Here is a 21,594-nt window from a genome sequence, read left to right on the forward strand (position 1 = left end):
GAAGGGAAACAAGAAAAGCACGTCTGCCCTTCATCAGCCTCACTTGGTGATGCCACCTGACAACCTATTTTTTCCAGTACAGTGGAAAATCCTTTAGTCTGAGTAGGGGTGGTTTTTGCAGGCAATTTCTCTGTGTACATACAGTTCTGCCTGCTCTCCTGGACCCATGCACAAGTAACACCTTGAAATATAAACTGAAATTTACAGAAAAGCTTGGAAGTGATGTACTTATGGTTCCCAACAGGCCAGGTTAAAGAAGATTTCCTCACCGTTAATTTCTTTAATACTCCATTTGTATATTAGTAGGGCCAGGCAGGGCAGGAGGTATTAGCCCACCAAGCACAGAGGGGCTGTTTTCTGCATGTGGCCATGGAGTAAACCTCTAGTGGTGTGAGCCTCATGGCTCTCAATTTCCATTGCTAGCTGCAGGACCCAAATATAGGGTTTGGCATGACCAGGATGCCAAGCCATTAGCTTTGCAGTGTTCACCTCTGCTTGAACCCATTTCAGCAGTCACAGACCTCTTGCTGAAAGCTCCTGGCCATCCCTAATGACTGTGAAGGACCCTGCTGCTGGTTTACAGCCACTTAACATCTCTCTTGAAGCTATAGTGAAACTTTTAGAGCAATGCCTTACCTGGAAAGAAATTATTCAGACAAAGGAGGCTACAGGATGGCTGGGTCATTGACTAGTGTTGCTCCTCCATGCTCCAGCATCTAGCTGTTCTCTGCAGCACCTTGGCAGCCCTGGAGAGTGGACAGATGAAGGCATGCAGCTACTGGTTTAATAAGGGAGGTGCTCCTTGCAAATTTCACCACCTTTTGAGCTCTCCCACAACAGAGTGACAGACATTTTGTATAGATACATAAACCCCCCCCCAAAAAAAAATTTGAACCAGCAGGCTGCTCTGCAAAGTGATCTGAGCATTCTGAGCAGTAATGTGTGATGGGTTGAGGACATGGAGAGTTTCCTTGTGGTGAAGCAAACTTTCTCTTATAACACTGAGAGGTATAAACCAAAAATCCTATGACTCCTGAAGGAACTGCAGAAGGCACAGTCTCTCCTCTGTCCTTCAAGTGCCATCATGAAGTGTCCCCATGAAGCCAAGGCAGAAATTCTGTGAAGCAGAATTTCTGTGACCCCAGGGCAGCAATGACTTGCCTTGAAACATATTCCCATCAAGTTTTGAGTGAGTTAAGATGGACGAAGCAGCCTCAAGCCTCTCTATAAAACATGTTCTTAAACATGTCCTTAAAACTTGGGTTGGAAATACCTGGCCAAAAGTATGTCTGAAACCAGGTGATACCTGGATGAAAGTGTTTCCCAGCACTGTAAAGGAATGAGGATGTGCTACCTGTTCCTCATGTGTGTGTGCTGAGTGACTGGGTGCTTTCTGTCTGCTTGGCAGATAGGTTTTTTTGTGTTGTTTTTTGTCAGGGACCATTACCCTGTGCTGGGAACAGTGCCGGAGAGCAGAGTGCATGGCTCGTGGGAAAGCCCCGGCAAGTGCTTCAGACACCACTTGCCTTCATTCTCCCTGCACTTAGAAGCACCTCAAGGTTTTAGCCTTAAAGCCTTAAACCACTGAAAAAACCAAAATCTTGGCTTGGGAAGGCACATTGCCTTGGCATGTTTCCCAGGACTGAGTTATGATGCCTGTGCTTTAGGAGGGAGGACTCCTTCTCCTTGTTTTAGAGTCCAAATTCCCTCAGAGACTTCTTCCCCCTTTTTTTCATTATATCAATCAGGACTTCATGTTACTATTTTAAAAACAAAAGGAGGGTACACCCCCCCACTTCCCTCCTGCTCTCTGCCAAAAGGAGAACAAAGAACAGCTTAAGTGCATAAGTTCTGGCACTCTGTTTGGAAATATAAGCATTCATCCTCATGTCAGGGACTGCCCAACCCTTCTGCCAAAACAAGCAAACCAGGCAGCAGAGCAAACCTGCAATGCAGGGGAGCTTGGTTATAGGGGATGGCTGGTGTCACCCTGTGCTTTGGCAGCTTCTTGCCAAACTCCTCCCCTGCTGTAACGGTGCCAGGGCACACCAAGATGCTCCCAGCTACAAGCAGTCATCCTGGGAAGGGCTACCCTACTCCTCCTTGGCAGGGAGGACTTTTCTTCTTTCCCTTTCTCACCCCTGGTAACTGCTACTCCAGCAGTCCCTGCATCTCCATGCAATGTGTTCCTGCTCCCCGGCAAGGCTGGTGCATAGCACAGGAGTAACCCGATGTAGTTTCTGTGCTTTAGACACTAATGTCTCTGGCTTCTTCCTTGTAATTTAAATATGTCAGAAGTTCCCAACACAGATTCCTGTTCTGTAAGTTCACTCCTAACAAGCATCTAAACAACAGCTCGGGGCTGCTAGGTCTCCCATGTCTGGAAGGCTTTCTTCCAGGCCTTCAGAGTGAAGCAAATGAGGATAATTTATCTGTGGTCTTCCGTTGGATCACAGTAGCTCAGAGCAGCCAAGGCTGTGCTGTCTGTTTATCCCAGTTACTGCAGGAATGCATTTTTCCATTGTTGCTGTTGTATATTGTTCCCCTGATTTGTTTGTGCCGTTGCCTTCTGGGGCCAAGATAAGAGGTCGTCCCCCTGCCTTTTACTGGCGTCATGTTTCCCAAAACAATCCAGGGAAAAACTCTCACAGGAAAGAGCCTTTGAAGGAGGCTTTTGTATGTCCAGTGCAGCCCTTGTTACAGTCATGTAAATCATTTTGTGCAGTCTATCTGGTGAGAAACACAACTTCAGAAGGGAAAATTGTTCTCTAAAATGTAGTTATAGATGGGCCAAAGCAGGTGAATCAACCATGCTTGGATGCCAGCCTAATGGACAAAGCGGCTGCTTTTCAGTGGGGAACAAAAGCCAGGCAGTGAGCCTATGCATACTTGTGCAAGCACCTCTTGTCTCCCACAGGACCTGGAATCAAGTTTTGTGGCTTGGTAGAAATCCCGGGCTCCCTTCCCACTATGTCTGCTGTGATCTAATTCAATACCTAAGGATGAGTTACTGTCCCTGCTGCTTTTGTGGCAGGATGTGGAGAGAGGAGGCAAGGTAATGAGAATGGTTAGATGCTCTGTAGCAGAAGCAGTCAGCTGGAGCAACACTGTAATGCCATCCACTTTAGTGAAGTTACTCATTGTTTTTGAGGTAGAGGCAAGGCTCAGCAGCTCCAGCTTGGCACAGAGCAATAGGAAAAGAGCAGATTCTCTGATTGCTTCCATCCTACACTGGCTTCTGTGCTTCCTCCCCTATCCAAAACAGCTGCATGCTGTCTGAAGTGACTTTATTGACAATAAGAGCTTAAAACATTGCATTCACCCTCAGGACTTTTTTTTTTTTTCCCTAAGAGCAAATCATGGCGGAAGATCAAGAATATGGTACACTGGTCCCCATTTGTGATGTCTTTCAAGAAGAAGTACCCTTGGATCCAGCTAGCAGGGCATGCAGGTATGGAGCATGGGGAGGGGCAGAGCAGTAGGAAGGCTTTTCATTATCTGAGAGCTAATGGACTTTGTTGGCCAGAGCTGCTTCTGATTGCTGCATGAATGCCACAGATTTCAGCTCCCACATCTGTAGCTCAGGAGAGTGACTTACCTAAGTGCTAGGGAGGGTGACATGAAGGTGCAGTGCTCTGTGCTTTCAAGTCTCCCGTGGCCAGCAGATATTACTGCTGTTTTTTTCTCAAGCAGAAAGCAGAGTACTTTGAGTGAGACCCAAGCCCTCTTAGTGATCCACAGCAAAGAAAATGATGCTGCCCATCATGAAGAGGCCCCAGGGATGAACCTTCACAGACTTGTGAACTTACCAGGAAGCATGCAGAGGCTGTGAAACAAATGTATTTGACACCATGGGGCAGGTCTTTGTAAACCTCTGACACTACACGCGAATCTGACAGCCTGAGCTTCTAAATCCCAGCCTGCGGGAACTCTTTTGGGTGCAGGTGTAAACAGGGATGCTTCCAAGATGTTGGGCTGCCCTTCATGTTTGGAAAAGGCATCGTTCTCCTATGCAAATCAAGTGCCATGTTGTCCCATGTCACCCTCAGGTAGTTTCAAGGCTGCGGCCAATGGCCGGATACTGAAGAAGCACTGTGAATCAGAGCAGCGCTGCCTCAACCGTCTCATGAATGATGTCCTAAAGCCCTATGTTCCTGCCTACCATGGTGATGTTGTGAAGGATGGTGAGCGATACAACCAGATGGAAGACCTGCTGGCTGAATTTGACTCCCCCTGTGTTATGGACTGCAAAATGGGAGTCAGGTGAGTGGATCTGGGGACACTGAGTTTTAAGATGGGATGCTCAAACCAAATGCATCTCCTGGGTAAAACCCTCCAAAACACACAAGTGGCTGTGAGGAAGCCTGGGTATGGGAAAGACACACCAGGCTCATTCCTTCTTTGCTTGTTGACTATCCTTTATGCTGGGAAAGTGGCTTGATGCAGCAGAGGGGACAGATCACTGTTTGGGTTCTAGGTACACCAGAATGGCACAGTAGCTTTTAGGAGGATGGAAACTTGCTTGTCTCTGCCTCAAAAGGTGTCATAGTTTGAGTGGAAGAACTAAAGAAGGAGGGATGTGAGAGGGGTGGAATACAGAGGGATCAGTATTCCTTCTCCTTTCCTGCCCATAGTCTGTAAAGTCAGGCAGACCAGAAGTCTTTTGCCCACTACTTGCTTTGCTACTGCTCCCCTGCACTCTTTTACCATAAGCCCTCCACATGCTTTTCATATATCCATCAGGTGCTGGGAAGAGCTGTGGACCCCCTCCTGAGTCAGCCCTGCTGAAAGGGGGCCTCAGGCACCTATCCCTTCCTGCAGTCATCGAGACTGGGTTGTCAATATATTTGTATACATTTGTATTCCATATGTTATTGCCTTTCCCCTAATCTAGTAAATCTGTTCTGGTTTTAATTTCCAACTTTTAAGTCTCTCGTCCTTATTCCCGTTTTGTCTTCCTTGGGGAGGATGGACGGGCATAATAGAGAGCAGTTCTGTGCTCTGTTTTTTTGTCCATCCAAACTGCTCAACTGTGACAAGAGGATAGAGCCAGAGGGTGAAATAAAGACATTTGAATGGCATGGCTTTCAACCCTTTTCTCCCATGCACACTTGAGGAATAAAACATGTGCACCAAGTAGTTAAGTGCCTTTCATGCCAAGTTCTTGGACTGTTTCCTAACAAATGAGCAACATTACCTGTATCAGTCTTTAGAAGCATCTACAGATATGCCAATAACCCGAGCTGCAGCCACTTGGCCAGCAGCAGTTTTTGAGCATCAAGGCCACAGATGACGAGGGTGTACCAGAGCAAGCATGAGCAGGGATGGTGATGCCAGGGAGCTGCCATATTTGGAGCAGCCTTAGGCCTCAGCTCAGCCTTGGCTGAGCTGGTGGCAGGGTGGACTGGGACCTGCCTTGCTGGCTAAGACACAGACATGATGGAGATACTTGCCATTGATGGAAAAGCTGATAATTTCTGTGGGAGAAATCTTCTTTTTTCCCTTCCTGAACTCCTGATGTGAAACTTGAACTCGTAATTTGAAACTTGAACTGGTGTGTTGGGCTATCAGCAGGGAAGAGGTGAGGAATACTTTCTACCAGAGGGTTGGAAAGGAGGGCATACATCTCCAGTGCAGTCACATGGCCCCAGCTGGCATGCACCATGCTGCCATGGAAAGGAGATGCGACCCACTCTAGATTCAGAGATGGCAGCCACCATAAGATGACTTGCTGATCGTGCTGCCCAGGTGCTCCTGAGGCGGCCGCTGGGAGCAGGAAAGCCTCCTGTGCACAAATCACAGGTTGGGTGATTCGTTGTGAGGGATCAGCACTCAGGACTTATTGTGGGAAGTGGTGTGGCAGAGAACAACTTGCTATGTCTGGACTGTAAACCCCACTCCTTGTTCCCCTGTACTGATGGGGGGAAGACGGTAGAGATATTGAGAACAAGGTAATTTGGGCTCGGGAAGAAGGGAGGGGTGGGGGAAAGGATTTATGCTCTGGTTTGTGTTTTCTCTTTGCCCTGTTTTGATTTGATTAGTGATAAATTGATGTTTTTTTCCCAAGTTGAGTCTGTTTTGCCTATGAGCATAACTGGTGAGTGAAAACCTCATATCCTTTGTCTTGACTCAATATGTGCTGGGTGAATTTCCTCCTTGCCATCCGGTAATGGGGGGGGGAGTGAGCAGCTGTGTGGCCCTTTGTCATCAGCTAGGGTCAAACCATGACAGTGTTGAAACACTCTTTTTAAGCCCTCAAACAAAACAAAATTTGGACTGCCTGACATCTTGAGAGTATTTATAATAATCAAAGTATCAGCTTTTATGAGTTATTCCTTCTATAGTTCTATTTAAAGCTAATGTTCAAATACAGACCTCGAATGTAATTTCACCTTAATCTAATCAAGGGATATCTGATAGCTGAGCATTTCCTCAGATTGTAGCATTTTAATCACCCTCCCCAGGAGTGCCAGGTCAGAGATTGGACCCAGTCACACCTAGGCTTTTCTCTGAGAAGGAGTTTAGAAAGAAAGGGGATCCAATCTGAATCTCCCTGGGTTCCCCAGTCTGTGTTGTGACATTCATACACCTGGGTTTTTGGAGCCAAGACAAGGCAAGGGAGCACATATGTAAGTCTACATCATCCTTAAATAAGACGTTGCTGTGGGAGGAGCTGGTGAAAAAGTGTGTATCTGGCTAATGCTGGGGAGTGCTGCATCCCCACAGCCAGGCAGAAGAGGTTCTGGCAGATAAACTTAGGGCTATTAAACCTGTCCTCAGAGCCAGCTGCTCACTGCCAGGCAGATACAGGTTTGGTTTTTCCCTGCCAACTTTAGAATGCTACAGCCTCTTACAGTGGCCTTTAAACAACATTTTGTCTCTTTTAAGCCCTGGTGATGTTTCAAACCTGGAGCAATGTAGGGGCACCAAACTGTAGACATATACAATCTGTCATTCTTACCAAAAGGAAATCTAGCTCTCTGAGCAGGTGTGAGCGGCACTTCAAGCAAGCTGCTTTATTCTATTTTATTCCATCTGCCCCAAAATCATGGGTTTGGTGTTCTCAGCTGAAGCCCTTCATCACTTTTATCTGCAGTATTTTTCCAAGGGGCTGATGCCCTGAGGCTGTCTGCTCAGTGATCATGTGCTTGCCCTTAGATGAGACACCAGTTTGCCAACCAGACTACCATTCCATGCAGTCTGCTCAGCATCCTCCCTGTGCATTTTACTTGGTCCCGAAGAGGAACTGCACACTCAGTGCTGGGATTTTGGCACAGGAAATATGGGTAGAGTATACGGCAGAGCTGGGCATGGCCAGTGGGAGATACAGAGCAATTCATGTTTGCAGGGAAGGAGGTGACAGATAGGGTCATTCCTGTGTCATTTTGCTGGTACATCTCACATGACATGGTGAGTTGTTCAGAGAGCCTGGGCAATTGCCAGGCTGAGCTGGGGCAGGTTTGGGTGCCACAAGAGAGTGACCTAGTGGTTTATTAGTGTTGGAGGAAATATTATTTTGTGGGTGATGGCGTTCTGCGTGCCAGAGCAAAAACATTCACTACTGATGTGCTCTGACACGTGGTGGTGTTCCTCTAAAGAATGCATAAAGCCAAGGTCTTTGCACACCCCCTGCCATCCTTCTTCCCCCATGCCTCCATCCCAACTCCATCCTCTGGTCCCTGGAGGTGATGGCAAGCATATGACCACGTCTCCATCCCTTCCTTTCCTCCATCCTGTAGCAGAACCTTTTGCTAGACAGTTCACTTAAAACAGACCCATACTAGGCAAAATCATCATCATCATCATCATCATCATCATCAAAACAGCCATGCATGAAAACACTCTGTATTTCAGCTCTGAGAAACAGCTGGTGAGGAGATGGGAAAGCACCAGAGAAGCATAGGAGCAGTTTTGGCAGCAGCTGCCCAGCTTGGCTGGACCTCAGAAGGCGTAGCAGATGCTGCTAATGCCTAGGGCTGGCACACGGCAAACTCCCTCCCACCTTCAACCCAGGTGGTTCCTGGATTATGCATCTGGACAGTTTCCTGGGCATATCTTGAAAACCATGTTTAGTTTGTGAGACTTACTGTTCAGGTTTTGTGAGGGACAGGCCACCCCAGAATGAAGAAATGGCAGCAACACCATGAGCATCTCTGAGAAATAACATCCCTTGTTATTGCCAGACTGGTTGTGGTTCCCCGGTGGACTGAGAAGATAGGATGTATTGATGGTGGAGTGCTCATTAAATTTGGATCAGTTCACCTTGCAGCCAGGATTGCTCCATTATTTCCCATACTGCTATACTCCCTATGGATCAGCTATCCTGGATAGGCCTGATTTCCTGGGCAAGGGCTGACAATGGGTATGTGGCACCTCGTGCAATGGCCCTATGACCCTATTAATGCCCTTCCTTCTCTCCTTGCAGAACCTACTTGGAGGAGGAGCTGATAAAAGCCCGGAAGAAGCCAAGCCTGAGGAAGGACATGTACCAGAAAATGATTGAGGTGGACCCTGATGCCCCCACCGAGGAGGAGAACGTACTACGGGCAGTAACCAAGCCCCGCTACATGCAGTGGAGGGAGACCATCAGCTCGACCGCCACGCTGGGCTTCAGGATTGAGGGGATAAAGGTGAGGGTGCTCCCCGTGTGCAAAATGGGGAAATGCTGAAGTGTTCAGTTAGCAAACTCACTCACACACAGCAGGCTGGTGGAGAGACCATGTCACATCAGGATAACCCCTGCCTTGCAGGCATCTGGCTGTGGACAGTGCTGCTCTTCTGAGACCACAGCTTAGTTCAGGGCATCAATGCAAGAGGACAATTTTACCCATCATTTCATTAAATCTGCCACTCAGTTATTTCCCTGACTGTGAAATGCAAAGTGCCATGCTCCAACTTGAAGACTCAAATTAGAGGTTTGCTTTTTATGCTGCTTTGCTCCTAGGCTGAGCATTGATGCAAATCCCAGCTTGAACCTGTGCCCATATCTAGTTGGAGCTGTGTGTTTAGCCACAGTCAGTGAGGAGGCTGTAGTTACATCACTGTCCAGGAACGTTCAGCAGCTGAGCCCAATGAAATGGGCTCAGCACTTTTTGCTGATACCTGCACATTACCTGCTGACTGCACTTGCTCACTTGCATTTCTGGAGAAACATGCTGGGATGTTTTTGTGTCCCTATTAGATGAGCCAGCCCAGGAATTTTTCTACTGATGAGCAGATATTGTGGTGAGAGAGATGTCACATCACTCCTCGAGTTTGCTGGAATTTTCCCAGAATACCCATCTGGGTCTCTGGCATCTCTCCTGACTGGAGATAAAAAGGTGTCAAAATGACAGGATTAAAACAAATTAAGCTGATCCCTGAAAAAGCCTTTACACTGGACTTTGCCGATTTTCCTGGTAGCATTTTTCTTGACCTCAGCTTGACAGCAAGCAGATATTATACCACGTGTTTAAAAGGGGATCAGTGGGTCACTAAGAGCTGCTGTTTCTGGTTTCCCACATGCTGAACTGCTTGCAGGAAGACTTCTCTTTGTCCAGCTGTGCAGGACAAATTGCTCAGGCTATGGGAAGCCCAGTGGAACATACTGCATACAGGGAGGAGGGCACTTTCTCCATTAATCTGTTTCATGGCCAGCAGAGGACCTAAGGTTCAGCCATTGGGGTGAACCCCATGAAGAGTTTTCCAGCATAAGCAGTGCAAGGCACCCCTGCCCATCCTGTGCCCCTGCCTGGGATGATTCAGGTTTTGCTTTCCCACAGCATCTTTCTGCAGAGCCTACATTGGGTCAAGGCACTTGCCTGCTCCTGCAGCCTTTCGCTGTTCCACACAGCTCTCCTCTGATCAACTCAGCTCTTCCAAAGTCCCTTTTCTGCTGAAGGCACCCAGGAGCACCCTGCATACTGCACCAGCTCAGGACAACCCTTGTCTAATTTCCATTGCTGCTGTTTTGCATTCCCATTGCTGTTCTTTTGCTGGTGCTTATTATAAAACTGAGGCTATATAAAAAAGGATTGGGCCAGTTGGGGCCAAAGCTCCCGTGCACTACTTCTTCTCCCTTCTTTCATGCCATAACCAGGAGTATCTATTTATAGTCCAGTGTGATATATCCTTTGCCTCCATCAGTGTTTCTCAGCCTATGGTCTGGGGATGGTAAAGGGTGCAAAGAGGAAGGAGTGGAGCAGTGGTAGCCTTTGGGACAGCACAGGGAGGTGAGGGGAACAGGCAGTTCAGGGCTGGGAAGGAAAAAGGGAACCCTTTCCTGGCTGAGCTCTTGCTTTTTCAGGTGGCCTAGAAGATCTGGTTCTTCATTTTTAAAATGGAAATTTTCCTCTGCAAAAGGAGATAGCAAAACTCATCTACCTTTCTGGAATAACTTGAAACTGTTAGAAGCAGTAGCTATCAATTAAAATTATCCTGCTTAAAATAATACATGTGATTGCTGGTGACCCAGTTGAAGCTTACTGGAGCTTATTACAAGAAATGTCAGTCCTGAACTCCTGTGATCTGGGAGTCACTTACCATTGCCTGCAGTAAGGCCACGGTGGGACAGTATTCCCTGAGGCTGGGTCATTTCTGAGGTCCCAGAATAAGCCCTGAAATCTCTCACCTGTCTTAACCAAAGGCAGGCAGCTCATGAGCCCCATCTGAGGCTGGAGGGCGAGCCACCTGACCCCAACATTGCCACATTAGGCCAGTGCAAACTGGAATCACCGGTGGGGTGGAGCTTGCAATAGCCCTTATCAGCCCCCCTCACATTTCTGTTGGGTGGAAGCCAGGCCCCACGGGGACTGGACAGCTGTAAACGTTGTGGCAGTTGTCAGCTCCATGGCAGCAGCATCTGTCTGGGCAAGGAAAAGACAGGAGGCAGGTAATGATGGGAGCAGCACTACGAATAGGCTGTTTGGCTTTTTGAAACCTAGATTGCCTTATCTGAAAGGCCATCTGTGGTGTTCATTTATTTTTAGGAGCACCTGGAAGTCCATCTCCTTTCTTGGGTGCTTTATGGAAAGCTATGCTCTTTACATGAGAAATTAGTGCCGTGGCACTTCTCCAAATTGATATATATCATCCCCTGGGGAGAGGATAGCTTGATTTCTGAGCTGTCACATCAAGTTTCATGTGATAGGTGTATAACTGCATAGTACACTTCCCCTATACATCATGAACATGGCACCAGAGCATCCTCAACAAGGCCTCCTGACTGCGCTGCTGCAGCCTGCTGCCTTGCAAGACACAGCCAAAAGCAGAGAGCTGGGCTCATTGGCAGGATGGCTGCTAGAGTAGGGAAGTCTCCAGTGAGAATGGTGTCCCTGGCCCCTGCCAATGCATTCTCTGCGAGCCCTTAGCTTTATATTTATCACATAATCACAGAATGTTAGGGGTTGGAAAGCACCTTGAAAGATTGAATCCAACCTTGTTGAGTCCAGTGCCCCTCTGACATGGCGGATCACCTAAAATAGGTTCCACTGAAACATGTCCAGGCAGGTTTGAATGTCTCTGGAGAAGGACACTCCACAAACTCACTGGGCAGCTTGTTACAGTCTTCTGTCACTCACAGTGAAAAAGTTTTTTCTTTTATTTACACGTAACCTTGTATGGTTCAGCTTGCATCCATTACCCCTCGTCCTATCATTGGACATAACTGAAAAGAGACTGGCTCTATCCTCCGTACGCCCTTTACATATTTAAAAACATTAATCAGGTCACCCCTCATTCTCCTCCAAGCTCAAGAGCCCCAGCTCCCTCAGCCTTTCCTCATAAGGGAGATGTTCCACTCCCTTCATCATCTTGGAGGCTCTGCACTGGACTCTCTCATGCAGTTTCCTGATGTTTTGAACTGAGGGGCCCAAACTGTCCACAGTATTCCAGATGCTGTCTTACCAGGCAGAGTAGAGGGAGAGAAGTACCTCCCTTGACCTACTAACCACACCCCTTCTAATGAACCCCAGGTTGCCATTAGCTTTCTTGGTCACAAGGGCACATTGCTAGCTCATGGTCATCTTTCTGTCCACTAGGACCCCCAGATCGCTTTCCTCTACACTGCATTTGGCTTTACTTAGACTCATCTGGCCACTGTTGCCCACAGCCAATCCTCTGTCCTTGGAGATGCACATAGCCCTGTCCCAGGGCACATAGATCTCTGGGGGAAGTGATTTCATTGTGCTCTCTTCCTTCCCAACCTCTGCTCTTCTTCTTCATCCTTACTTCATCTTTCCTGACTCACAGGATGTCTTTTTGGCCTCTGTCCTGTCACTCTGATGTGTGCAAATGAGCTGTCCAGAGCAGTGGAATGGAGTTCTGCAAGTGGGGCTGTGAGCACCAGCACATGTGGTTAAAAATAGCCACTGCATCCAGGAAGCAAGCTCTGTCTGCCCAGCCTGCTGCCACTCCTGACAATGAAACTTGTTGATTTGAAAATCAGAGCCCCAGCAGGACCAGGGAAATTGGGACTGACCTAGAGGTTTGACCAGGAGCCTCTGGATCAGGGCTGCATGCTGTCCTGACAGCAGACCAAGCCATGCCAACCCTGCAGTGGGCCACACATGGACGTGCCTCTGGGGAAGAGGCAGAGGAGAGCACAAGATTGCTCACTGCAACCAACTGCTCACTGGTGTGAGGCTGCTGCCTTTGAGGGTGAGCATGGGCTAGCAAAGGACTTGTGAGGCAAGACAGCTTTTCAGCTTGCTCCTTGCCTGCATGTGATTCCTTGCTGCAGTGATTCACGGAGGGGGACTTTGTGTGGAGGGATTTTTGTACCTGCTCCTGAGATGTCTCCATCCACACTCCATTTTGTCCTGTCATGGTTGTGCTCTGCATTCCTCCCCAAGCAGGGGTCCTGCTGAAGGCCGATGTCAGTGCTTGTATCAGCCACAGCAGCAATGGGAAACCATTTGGGCACAGTGTGGCCAGAAATGAGTGGTCTCCAACCTGTGTTGGCAGCTTCCATGAGAGGTAGCTTGTCCACATTGCTGGTGACCTTGGCAAGCATGTGATGGCAGAAATTTGTGATTTGTATTAGGGAGCAATACAGCAGAGCTGTGGGATGATTTGGGATGTGCAAAGCAGAGAGCTGCAGCCTCTGCTCAACCCTCCTCCATAGACAGGTTCTTCAGCTGCCAAAAAGTCTGGTTGCATCCTACTCAGGCTGCTGAAACCCTTGTCCTGCCCTGGCTCCCTCCCTCTCCCATCCTGCTCACTGCTGTCTCTTTTTTTCAAGAAAGAGGATGGCACTGTGAACCGTGACTTTAAGAAGACACGGACAAAGGAACAAGTCACCGAAGCCTTCAGGGAGTTCACCAGAGGAAACTGCAATGTTTTGGTAAGTGCAGGGATGCTGGGGGGATGCTGGGGAGCTGCCTGGAGAGAGTTCCTTCTGCAGACCCTAGACTCAGCTTATCAGCCCTGAGGTGCTGCAGCCAGAGCAGTCTCTTAAAAAAGCATTAAAAATAGCAAAGAGAAACACCATCCGGGCACAGGGGTTAGGGGAGAGCAACAGAGGACCTGGAGAGGACACTTTTGCTGCAGCAGCACTGCTCAGGCCAGGTCTGAGTCTGCTTAAGGATGCTTAAGGGTTTTTTCCCCAAATCTGTATCAAACTGCTGTGTTCACGTGGACAAGAGTTACAAGGGAGTGTTCCTGGATCTGAAAATGAAGTTGCCTGGGTGCATTTTTATCCCCAAAGAGTTTGGAGCGCACTTAAACCATCATGCCCTGGCTCTGCATGGGGTTTCTTTGCCAAACCATTGCAATAGAACAACCCACACACATCCCCATGTAGTCAAAGTATGAAAATGTAAGTATATTATAGTGCCCAGATGATAAAACTATAGAATGATTTGGATTCAAAGGTACTTTAAAGATCATCTAGCTCCAACCCCCCTGCATTGGACAAGGACACTTCCCACTAGACCAGGTTGCTCAAAGACCCATCTATCTGTCCTTAAATGCTTCCAGGGGTAGGACATCCACAACTTCCCTGGGCAACCTGCTCCTGTGTCTCACCCCTTCACACTAAAGAATTACTTCGTAATGTCTAATCTAAATCTACTCAACAGCAGATACCTGCTGTGCATGTTCCTTAGTACTTCTATCTTAACCTTAAAATCAAATTATCAAATCCTTCCTCTAAGAACTTTTAGTGCCTTCCAGCAGTTTGCAAGGATACTTGAACACACACATGAGTCTTGACTTACATGCTGACTAGTGTGAAAACCCTTCCACCCATGCTACTGACTTTGCAGAAATGCTGATACACAGTTATTACAGAAGTGTTTCACCATGCTTTGCTGACTGAATGATAAAACAGATGAAGTGAAAAGCTGAAAATGAGTGCAGGTGAGAGAAAAAAGCAGCCTGGCTGTGCATGCACAGCAATTGTAGAATTAGCTTGTTCCTCTGAACCACCATAGGTGAAGCAGGGGAAGTCTTCCAAAAGGACCAGTTGAGCAAAAGCAAGTGGTCTCACTAAGATCTGGAAGTCTCAGGAGTTCACAGGATGCCACAGAGGCCAAAAGGATAAGTGGATCCCAAAAAAGAGGTGACACCCTCTTAGAGGACAGATCTGTGGGAGGATGCTGAGAACAGGGTGGCTGAAATACACCCCTGGCATCTCTCCATGCAAACGTGGTATCATGGAGAGGATGCTGGGAGGGGTGACTTTCCTGTCTGCCCCATGCAATAGTTTTTGTGTAGGCTTCCTGCAGCACTGACAGCTTGGGTTTAGTTTTTTTGTTCTTTTTTTTTTTTTTTTTTTGTAATTCCAGAACAGTTACCTTAAGCGGTTGAAGGGTATCCGTGCTACCCTGGAGACATCCCCATTCTTCAAGTGCCATGAGGTAATACTCGTGTTTAGATAGATCTTCCTGGAAATGAAAATGGTATAGTCTTGGCCTGTCCAAGGAGAGAAGAGAAGTCAAAGTCAGAGGCTGTAAATTTCTACAATTTTTAATTTATTCTTATATAATTTTTTTCATTCAGAGGTCACAGTGCAAGCTGTTGCCATTCACAATAAGTCTCCCTCCAGCCCTGGTGGAGTAGCAGTATTAAACACCAGCCAGGCAGGCTGGCAGCAAAGTCTTGTGGCTTTTTTTTTTTTTTTTAAATTGTTTGGAAACAGAAGTGCTTAGGTACTAACAGGCTGACTCCTGTTCTTCTCCTGTTCTTACCTCTGCTGTCAGAGTGGTTCCAAAGAATGTTTATCAATAAAGGCGCTTTATATATATATATAAAAATGTGTGTATATATATATATATAGATATCATATATATATATATATATATATATCACTTGTTTTTTCATTCACCTGTTTATCTAATACTTATGTGAAAATACAGTTGATTACTTATACAATATTCATGCATCTGACAGGGGCTCAAATCTATGGAAAACCAAGGTTCATACAGATCAGAAGTGATCTAGAAGGAACTTGGAATGCTTATGGGTTTATATGAGTGGGAAAAATCCTTAATGTAAAAGTCTAGGGGTTTTCTGGAAACAATGACTGTGTGAATGCACATCAGGTATCATTTGGCTGCCATTTCCTCCAAATGATCAATCAAGGCTTTGACTTAGCTGTACATTGTAGATCATCCCAAAACCACCTTTGCTAAGCTGGCTGGGGCACCACAGTCAGTACTCTTTCCTAGGAATGATGTTCCTCCAAAAATTAGTATCCACAAAATCAACATTTTTTACAGTGAAAATTCAATTCTGGTGGGAAAATAAAGAGGAAGCACTGCACTTTTTGGCTGTTTCATTTGAATGCTCCATATTTTAATTAAATTGTTGAATTGATTTAGCATTGGCGAAGAGTATTTGCTATTGCATCTACTTAACAAAACATGAGAATGCATGTCCTTGGCACATCTTGTCTATGGGTAGTAGAGCCTCACAGAAACCCCTGACTCAAAGGGAGCTGGAGACACAGCTTCCAGAGCTCAAAGTTCTTCAGCCGGAGCTATGTGAGCCACCTTGGCACACAGAGGGTCCTGCTGGGAGCCAGAAGGAGATGGGCCATGCCTGATGGTAGTGTCTGTAAGGCAATTGGATGGGACAGGAAACTGAGAGTTCCAAGTCAGTTTACCATGGGAAACAAAACAGCCTTTCAAGGGGATTTTGAAATGAGTTACCACTTCTTAAAAATTAAAAAAGCAGCAGCTTTGACTTTCTGTCCCACATTCAGATAAAACACAGCAGAACGTCTGCCAATCTTTTATGTGTCCCTCCCTCCACAAGCACTGCCTCACTGGGCAGAACTCCTCTGAGGAGCTGCAGGAGAATTTAGTGACCCAGGACAGGCAAGCAAAGTAAAAGGCTTTTCCTTGTAATTAAAATGCTCTGTACTGGCCAAGAGAAACCTATAAGAATTTAGAAATAGAAGAGCTAAAGATAAGCATTTCTGGGAAGTCATACATATCTCTGAAACTTGGACATTTTTCCAATGTACTGACAAAAACTAAATTCACAATAGTTTTTGCAAACAGTACACACTTCCCGTTCAGACCCCTTATCTAAAGGCAAATCCCAAACTAGACCCTGCTGAGTGAGTGATCAATGATGAAAAGTCCAGCTGGAGACCTATAACTAGTCTCCCAGGGATCAGTGCTGGGTCCAGGTCTGTGCAACATCTTTATCAATGACCTTAATGAAGGGATATTGTGTCTTCTCAGCAAGTTTGCTGATGACACAAAAATGGGAGGACTGGCTGATCCCCCAGAAGGCTGTGCTGCCATTCAGAGGGACACAGACAGGTTGGAGAGTTGGGCAAACAGAAATTTAATGAATTACAAAAAGGGAAAGTATAAAGTCTTGCATCTGGAAAGAACAACCCCAGGTACCAGTATAGGTTGGGGGCTGACCTCTTAGAGAGCAGCACAGAGGAAAGGTACCTGCGGGTCCTAATGGACAGAAAGATGACCATGATCCAGCAATGTGTTGTTGTGACCATGAAGGCCAATGGCATCCTGGGGTGCGTTAGAAGGGGGGTGGTTAGTAGGTCAAGAGTGATACTCTTCCCCCTCTACTCTGCCCTGGTGAGACAACATCTGGAATACTGTGTACAGTTTGGGCCCCTCAGTTCAAAACGTCAGGGAACGGCTTGAAAGAGTCCAGTACAGAGCCTCCAAGATGATGAAGGGAGTGGAACATTTCCCTTATGAGGAAAGGCTGAGGGAGCTCTGGGGCTCTTTAGCTTGGAGAAGAGGAGACTGAGGGGTGACCTCGTCAATGCTTTAAATATGTAAAGGGTGAATTCCATGAGGATGGAGCCAGTCTCTTTTCAGTCATGTCCAACGATAGGACGAAGGGTCAAGGGGTAAAAGCTTGAATATAGGAGGTTCCACATAAATATAAGGAAAAGCCTTTTCACTGTGGGGGTGACAAAGCACTGGAACAGTCTTCCCAGCGGGGTTGTGGAGTCTCCTCTGGGAGACATTCAGAACCTGCCTGGATGTGTTCCTACGTGACCTCCTGTAGGTGACCCTGCTCTGGCAGAGGGTTTGGTCATGATGATCTTTTGAGGTCCCTTCCAACCCCTAACTTTCTGTGATTCCTGTGACACCAACTGTGTTCCTCCATTTATCTGCACAGCTTGTGGGGCACCTCATGGCTGCTGACAGCCATTGCAATCTGGTCAAGTGATACAAGGGAAGCCAAGTAAGCAAGTTTGTAATCCACCAGTTCATGCACATGAGACAAAATTTCAAAAAATAATTTTCATTTGGGACAGCTTTCAAGCATGCTTCCCTCAGTGCTTTTTGTAGTACCACAGGAAATTAAAATCTTTTGATTCTGCTAAAACTGGAGGAGCAAATCTAGCAGAAGGTCTCATCCTGCTGCAACAGGCCTTGAGACTTTTGCTGTCAGGGGCAATGTGTTTCACCTTCCCAGGTGCACCTGTGGGCTTGCACAGACCAATACTTGCTGCAGGATTTTCCCAAAGGCCAATCAGGATATGAAAGAGCCCTTCAAAGCAGATGCAGCCAAGTGAACTTGTGGAAAAAGAAATTAAGGTATATGCATCTCTGTAACTTGCATCCCCATAGTGAGAGCCAGGGGAATTTTCTAGGAGAAATCTAGGGGTGCAGTTGGACAGTGTTTCAGGCAGGAGACAGCATATTGCAAATAACTTACTCAGAATATACGCATCCCTGTAGCAATGTCTGCAGAGATGGTGGGTCTGAGTAACACTAGCTGCTCACAAAGACCCAGCTTTGGAAAAAAAAAGGTTGAGAGAATTCGACTCATTTCTTCATCAACAACCTTGAGTTTCCAAAATGACATCTCTATCTTTCATGCCTATGTTTTCCTGATCCTCTCCTGCCATGAGCTAGGATTTGTATGAGTAAATCAGCTTATCTGAATACCTGATTAGCATGTGCAAGTGCACCTAGCTTTAGCTCATGCAGAATCTTACCATCATCTCTTGCAATTGCAGCCTGAGATAAGGTGTCTGAAAAACCTGAAGCTAGCTGAGAATGAGCAATAAGAGCACCATTAAGTAGTCTCTCCTCTTTGCAGGTAATTGGAAGCTCCCTCCTCTTCATTCATGACAAGATGGAACAGGCCAAAGTCTGGATGATTGACTTTGGCAAAACCACCCCACTGCCGGAGGGACAAGTTCTCCAGCACAATGTGCCCTGGGTGGAAGGGAACAGAGAGGATGGCTACCTCTGGGGTCTGGACAACCTCATTCAAATCCTGACAGAGTTGTCCCAGAGAGAAGACTTGCATTGAAACCACACATCTGGCTCTGCCACTATCCTCAGTCTGCCCCGGCTGACTCTTCTGAACTGCACTACAAGACACTTTCCAGCCCTTGCCCTTCCCATTTAAAAGCTATACTCTCCCTATTTAATGTGGTTTTGTTGTGTTTTTTTAGATTGTCTTGGTTTTTGGTTTTTTTCTCCTCTCCCTGTAAATAGAGAGCTTACCTGCCAGAACAAAAGCTGAACTTGAAGCCTTGGCTTTGCAGAGTTAGTGAGTGCACATGGCTGTGCCATCCAGGAGCAGCCCAGCAAGGGTTGCTTAGGCAAGCACATCTTTCACCTAGTGCACTTTAGTGTCTTGCATAGCCCAATTTAGAGAGCCTTCAAGAGGGCTACAGAGAAAGGAACTTCTCCCTGTGCTGGGATCAGTAGCTGCATCCCAAAAATGCTCAGTGGCCAAGCCCAGGACTCTTTGGTAGCTAGAGTGTGTGAGCAGGGCCTGGAGAAAGCAAATTATATTGGAGTGTGAGTCCTTTAATTGTGTTTACCAGCACATTCCAGCTTAGGGAATTGGCTGTGTCAAGTCCTTAAGAGATGCTAGAAGGGCACATTTTGTGGAGTTTTTGCATTCAAGGCATCCCATGGAGGTTCCTTGGTTATTTTCAGGTGACGCTGGAGGACGAGGATTTCCAGCCTGCTGCAGGGGGCAGCATGTGGTTAGGTACAGGTATTTTACCATAGCCAAGTGCTTCCCCCACAGTGGGTGCACTAGTGTGGTGGATAGCACTTCAAGCTCCTCTCTAGAGACCCAGCTTCCCTGCTAGGAGCTGCTTCCAGCCCTCCTCAGCTGGGGTCTACAACCCTTCAAAGGGAATAAAGACTTCAGGCAGGGCTGGGAGAGAGCAAAACAGCTTATAATGACACCTAAAGTAGCCATCCAGGTTGAGCAATCTTTCTTGGCAGTAGCCAAGCACAAGTGCCTGCACCTGGCCCAGAGCAACCCTTCCATCTGGAGTATCTCCCTAGCTTTTATTAACAGCAGGTGAAGGATTACAGCAACAAAGCAGGTGTCAGTGTGGCCAGGTTAGTAGTCTTTGGCAAAGTATGTTTGGGGTCTGGCTTCCCCATGCCTTCCCTTTCCTGACACCTCTGCTGCAGAGCTGGCTGGCTCTGCCACTACTCAGCACCAGCTTCCCAGCCTGCTTGGTCTGCATGTACAGCTTCTGTGCTCCCACTCCTGCCAAAACACCCAGTTCCCTATTTAGGGCGGAGGCTATTTTTTAACTTCCTGGAACATTTGAACTAAGCAGCTTGCATGCAGCAGAGCTGGGGTGCTAAAGGTCAGCTGTTGAGAGGCCAGAGGGGAAGAGAATCCTCAGGACAAGCCAGGGAGTCCCTCATGTTGAAGACAGAAGGAGCATGCAGGTGCTGGAGGTGGTGTAGGAGCTCAGCAGCTATGAATCCCTCATCCGCTCCATCCACAAACCCACCACCTTATCTTGCTTGCCAGGAGCAGTGCTCCAGAAGCCCTTCTGCCATCGTTCCATGGGTCCAGCATCCTCAGTGGGGAATACCTTCTCCTGGCAGCAGTAAGGAGGAGTTGGATACTAAACCATCTGCAGCCATACCCCAGCCTCTTTTCCAAGGACTGAAGTCTCCCAAGGTTTTTCTTAATTCGTATCTCACCAGACTCAGTTTATATCTCACCAGTCTTTAGCTCATCTGATGCCGTTGTACATGGCTGCACTGTTTTAGTTAATTGCCAGGCTTTCTAGAATAGCCCATGTGCAAGTGCCTTATAGTTTTGACTGTGTCACAGAAAAGGTTGTTTTTTTTTAAATTATATTTATTTTCATCCCATTTGCATTGAACAGAACACTAAAACTTAATGTATGGAATCCCCCCTAATTTTTTTAAACTGTTTTTAGTTTTTAAACCATCCCTTTTCTAGCTTTGGAGAAAGGGTATGAACAGATATGCATAGGTATGTACCAGTTATTGCTGTACTTTAGCTTTGAGCTGCTCTTATATATGTATGTTATTTTTAAAGCCTGTTTATAAACGAGATTTCTCACTTTGTGGTTTCAGAAGAAGCAGATTGTGCCTCTCAAATGTCTTACACCTTTGCTGTGACGGATTTTTCCCTGCTGCCACCTCCCCTCTTGATTATTGGGTAATACAGAGAAAAATCCAAAGTGGTCTGAAACACCAATGCACAGTGCCTGTAAAAAAATCCTGTAACTTTGCAAATAAAGGCATATGGGAAGCATTTGCCTAGTATGGGATCCATGTCTGCCCTGCATGGCTTGCAGCAGCCTGGGAACAACCCAGGAGCTGGCTTCCATGTCTGTAATGATTTCTGGGGGTTAAGGCTCCAGCTTTGCTTACCCTGGCACACACCAGGAGCAGTGCTGCATGAAAGAAGCAAGCTACCCCTTCCATAAAAAAAAAAGAAACAAGCAGAGCAAGTGTGTTCCTTTACAAAGCACACCAACTATAGTGCCATTGCAGAACAGGTATGAGATTCTGCATGAGGAACTGCCTGTGAACAAGGATGAGGACTTACAAAGGCCATAAGTGTGACGAAGGCAAACCCACCTTAAGCCTGCCATTAAAACTGACCCTGAAAAGAAAAATCAAAAGGTCAATGTTGTAGGTGGCTCCCTGCTGAGGGGAGCAGAAGGCCCAATATGCAGACTGAACCTGCTTCATAGAGAGGTCTGCCATCTCCCTGGTGCCCAGGTAAAGGACATCGTAGGTAAGCTTCCCACTCTTGTGAGTCCTTTTTATAATTACCCACTTCTGGTCTTTCAGGTGGATAATGATGATGTAACAATGAGAGGCTCACAATCTATTAAAGGATATTTCAGGGCCTTGGGGTAACTGG

General features: G+C 46.9%; 1 protein-coding gene across 3 annotated transcripts in view; it reads left to right on the forward strand.

Annotated features, from left to right (window-relative positions):
- The window catches only part of LOC139794390 (inositol-trisphosphate 3-kinase B-like), a 66,527-nt gene extending 45,551 nt beyond the window's left edge, over nucleotides 1-20,976 (forward strand). For 2 of the 3 annotated variants that reach the window (XM_071739893.1, XM_071739894.1), the window contains exons 3-8: nucleotides 3,352-3,451; nucleotides 4,050-4,263; nucleotides 8,426-8,630; nucleotides 13,220-13,321; nucleotides 14,766-14,837; nucleotides 18,520-20,976. In XM_071739893.1, coding sequence (XP_071595994.1) covers nucleotides 3,352-3,451; nucleotides 4,050-4,263; nucleotides 8,426-8,630; nucleotides 13,220-13,321; nucleotides 14,766-14,837; nucleotides 18,520-18,735 — 909 coding nt within the window. In that variant the 3' untranslated portion in view covers nucleotides 18,736-20,976. The remainder of the gene's footprint in view (nucleotides 1-3,351; nucleotides 3,452-4,049; nucleotides 4,264-8,425; nucleotides 8,631-13,219; nucleotides 13,322-14,765; nucleotides 14,838-18,519) is intronic. The other variant, XM_071739895.1, reaches the window with a different exon arrangement.
- Nucleotides 20,977-21,594: the final 618 nt, after the last annotated feature.

This window comes from Heliangelus exortis, chromosome 3 (genome assembly GCF_036169615.1).
Source record: "Heliangelus exortis chromosome 3, bHelExo1.hap1, whole genome shotgun sequence".
In the NCBI taxonomy this organism is placed as follows: domain Eukaryota; kingdom Metazoa; phylum Chordata; class Aves; order Apodiformes; family Trochilidae; genus Heliangelus; species Heliangelus exortis.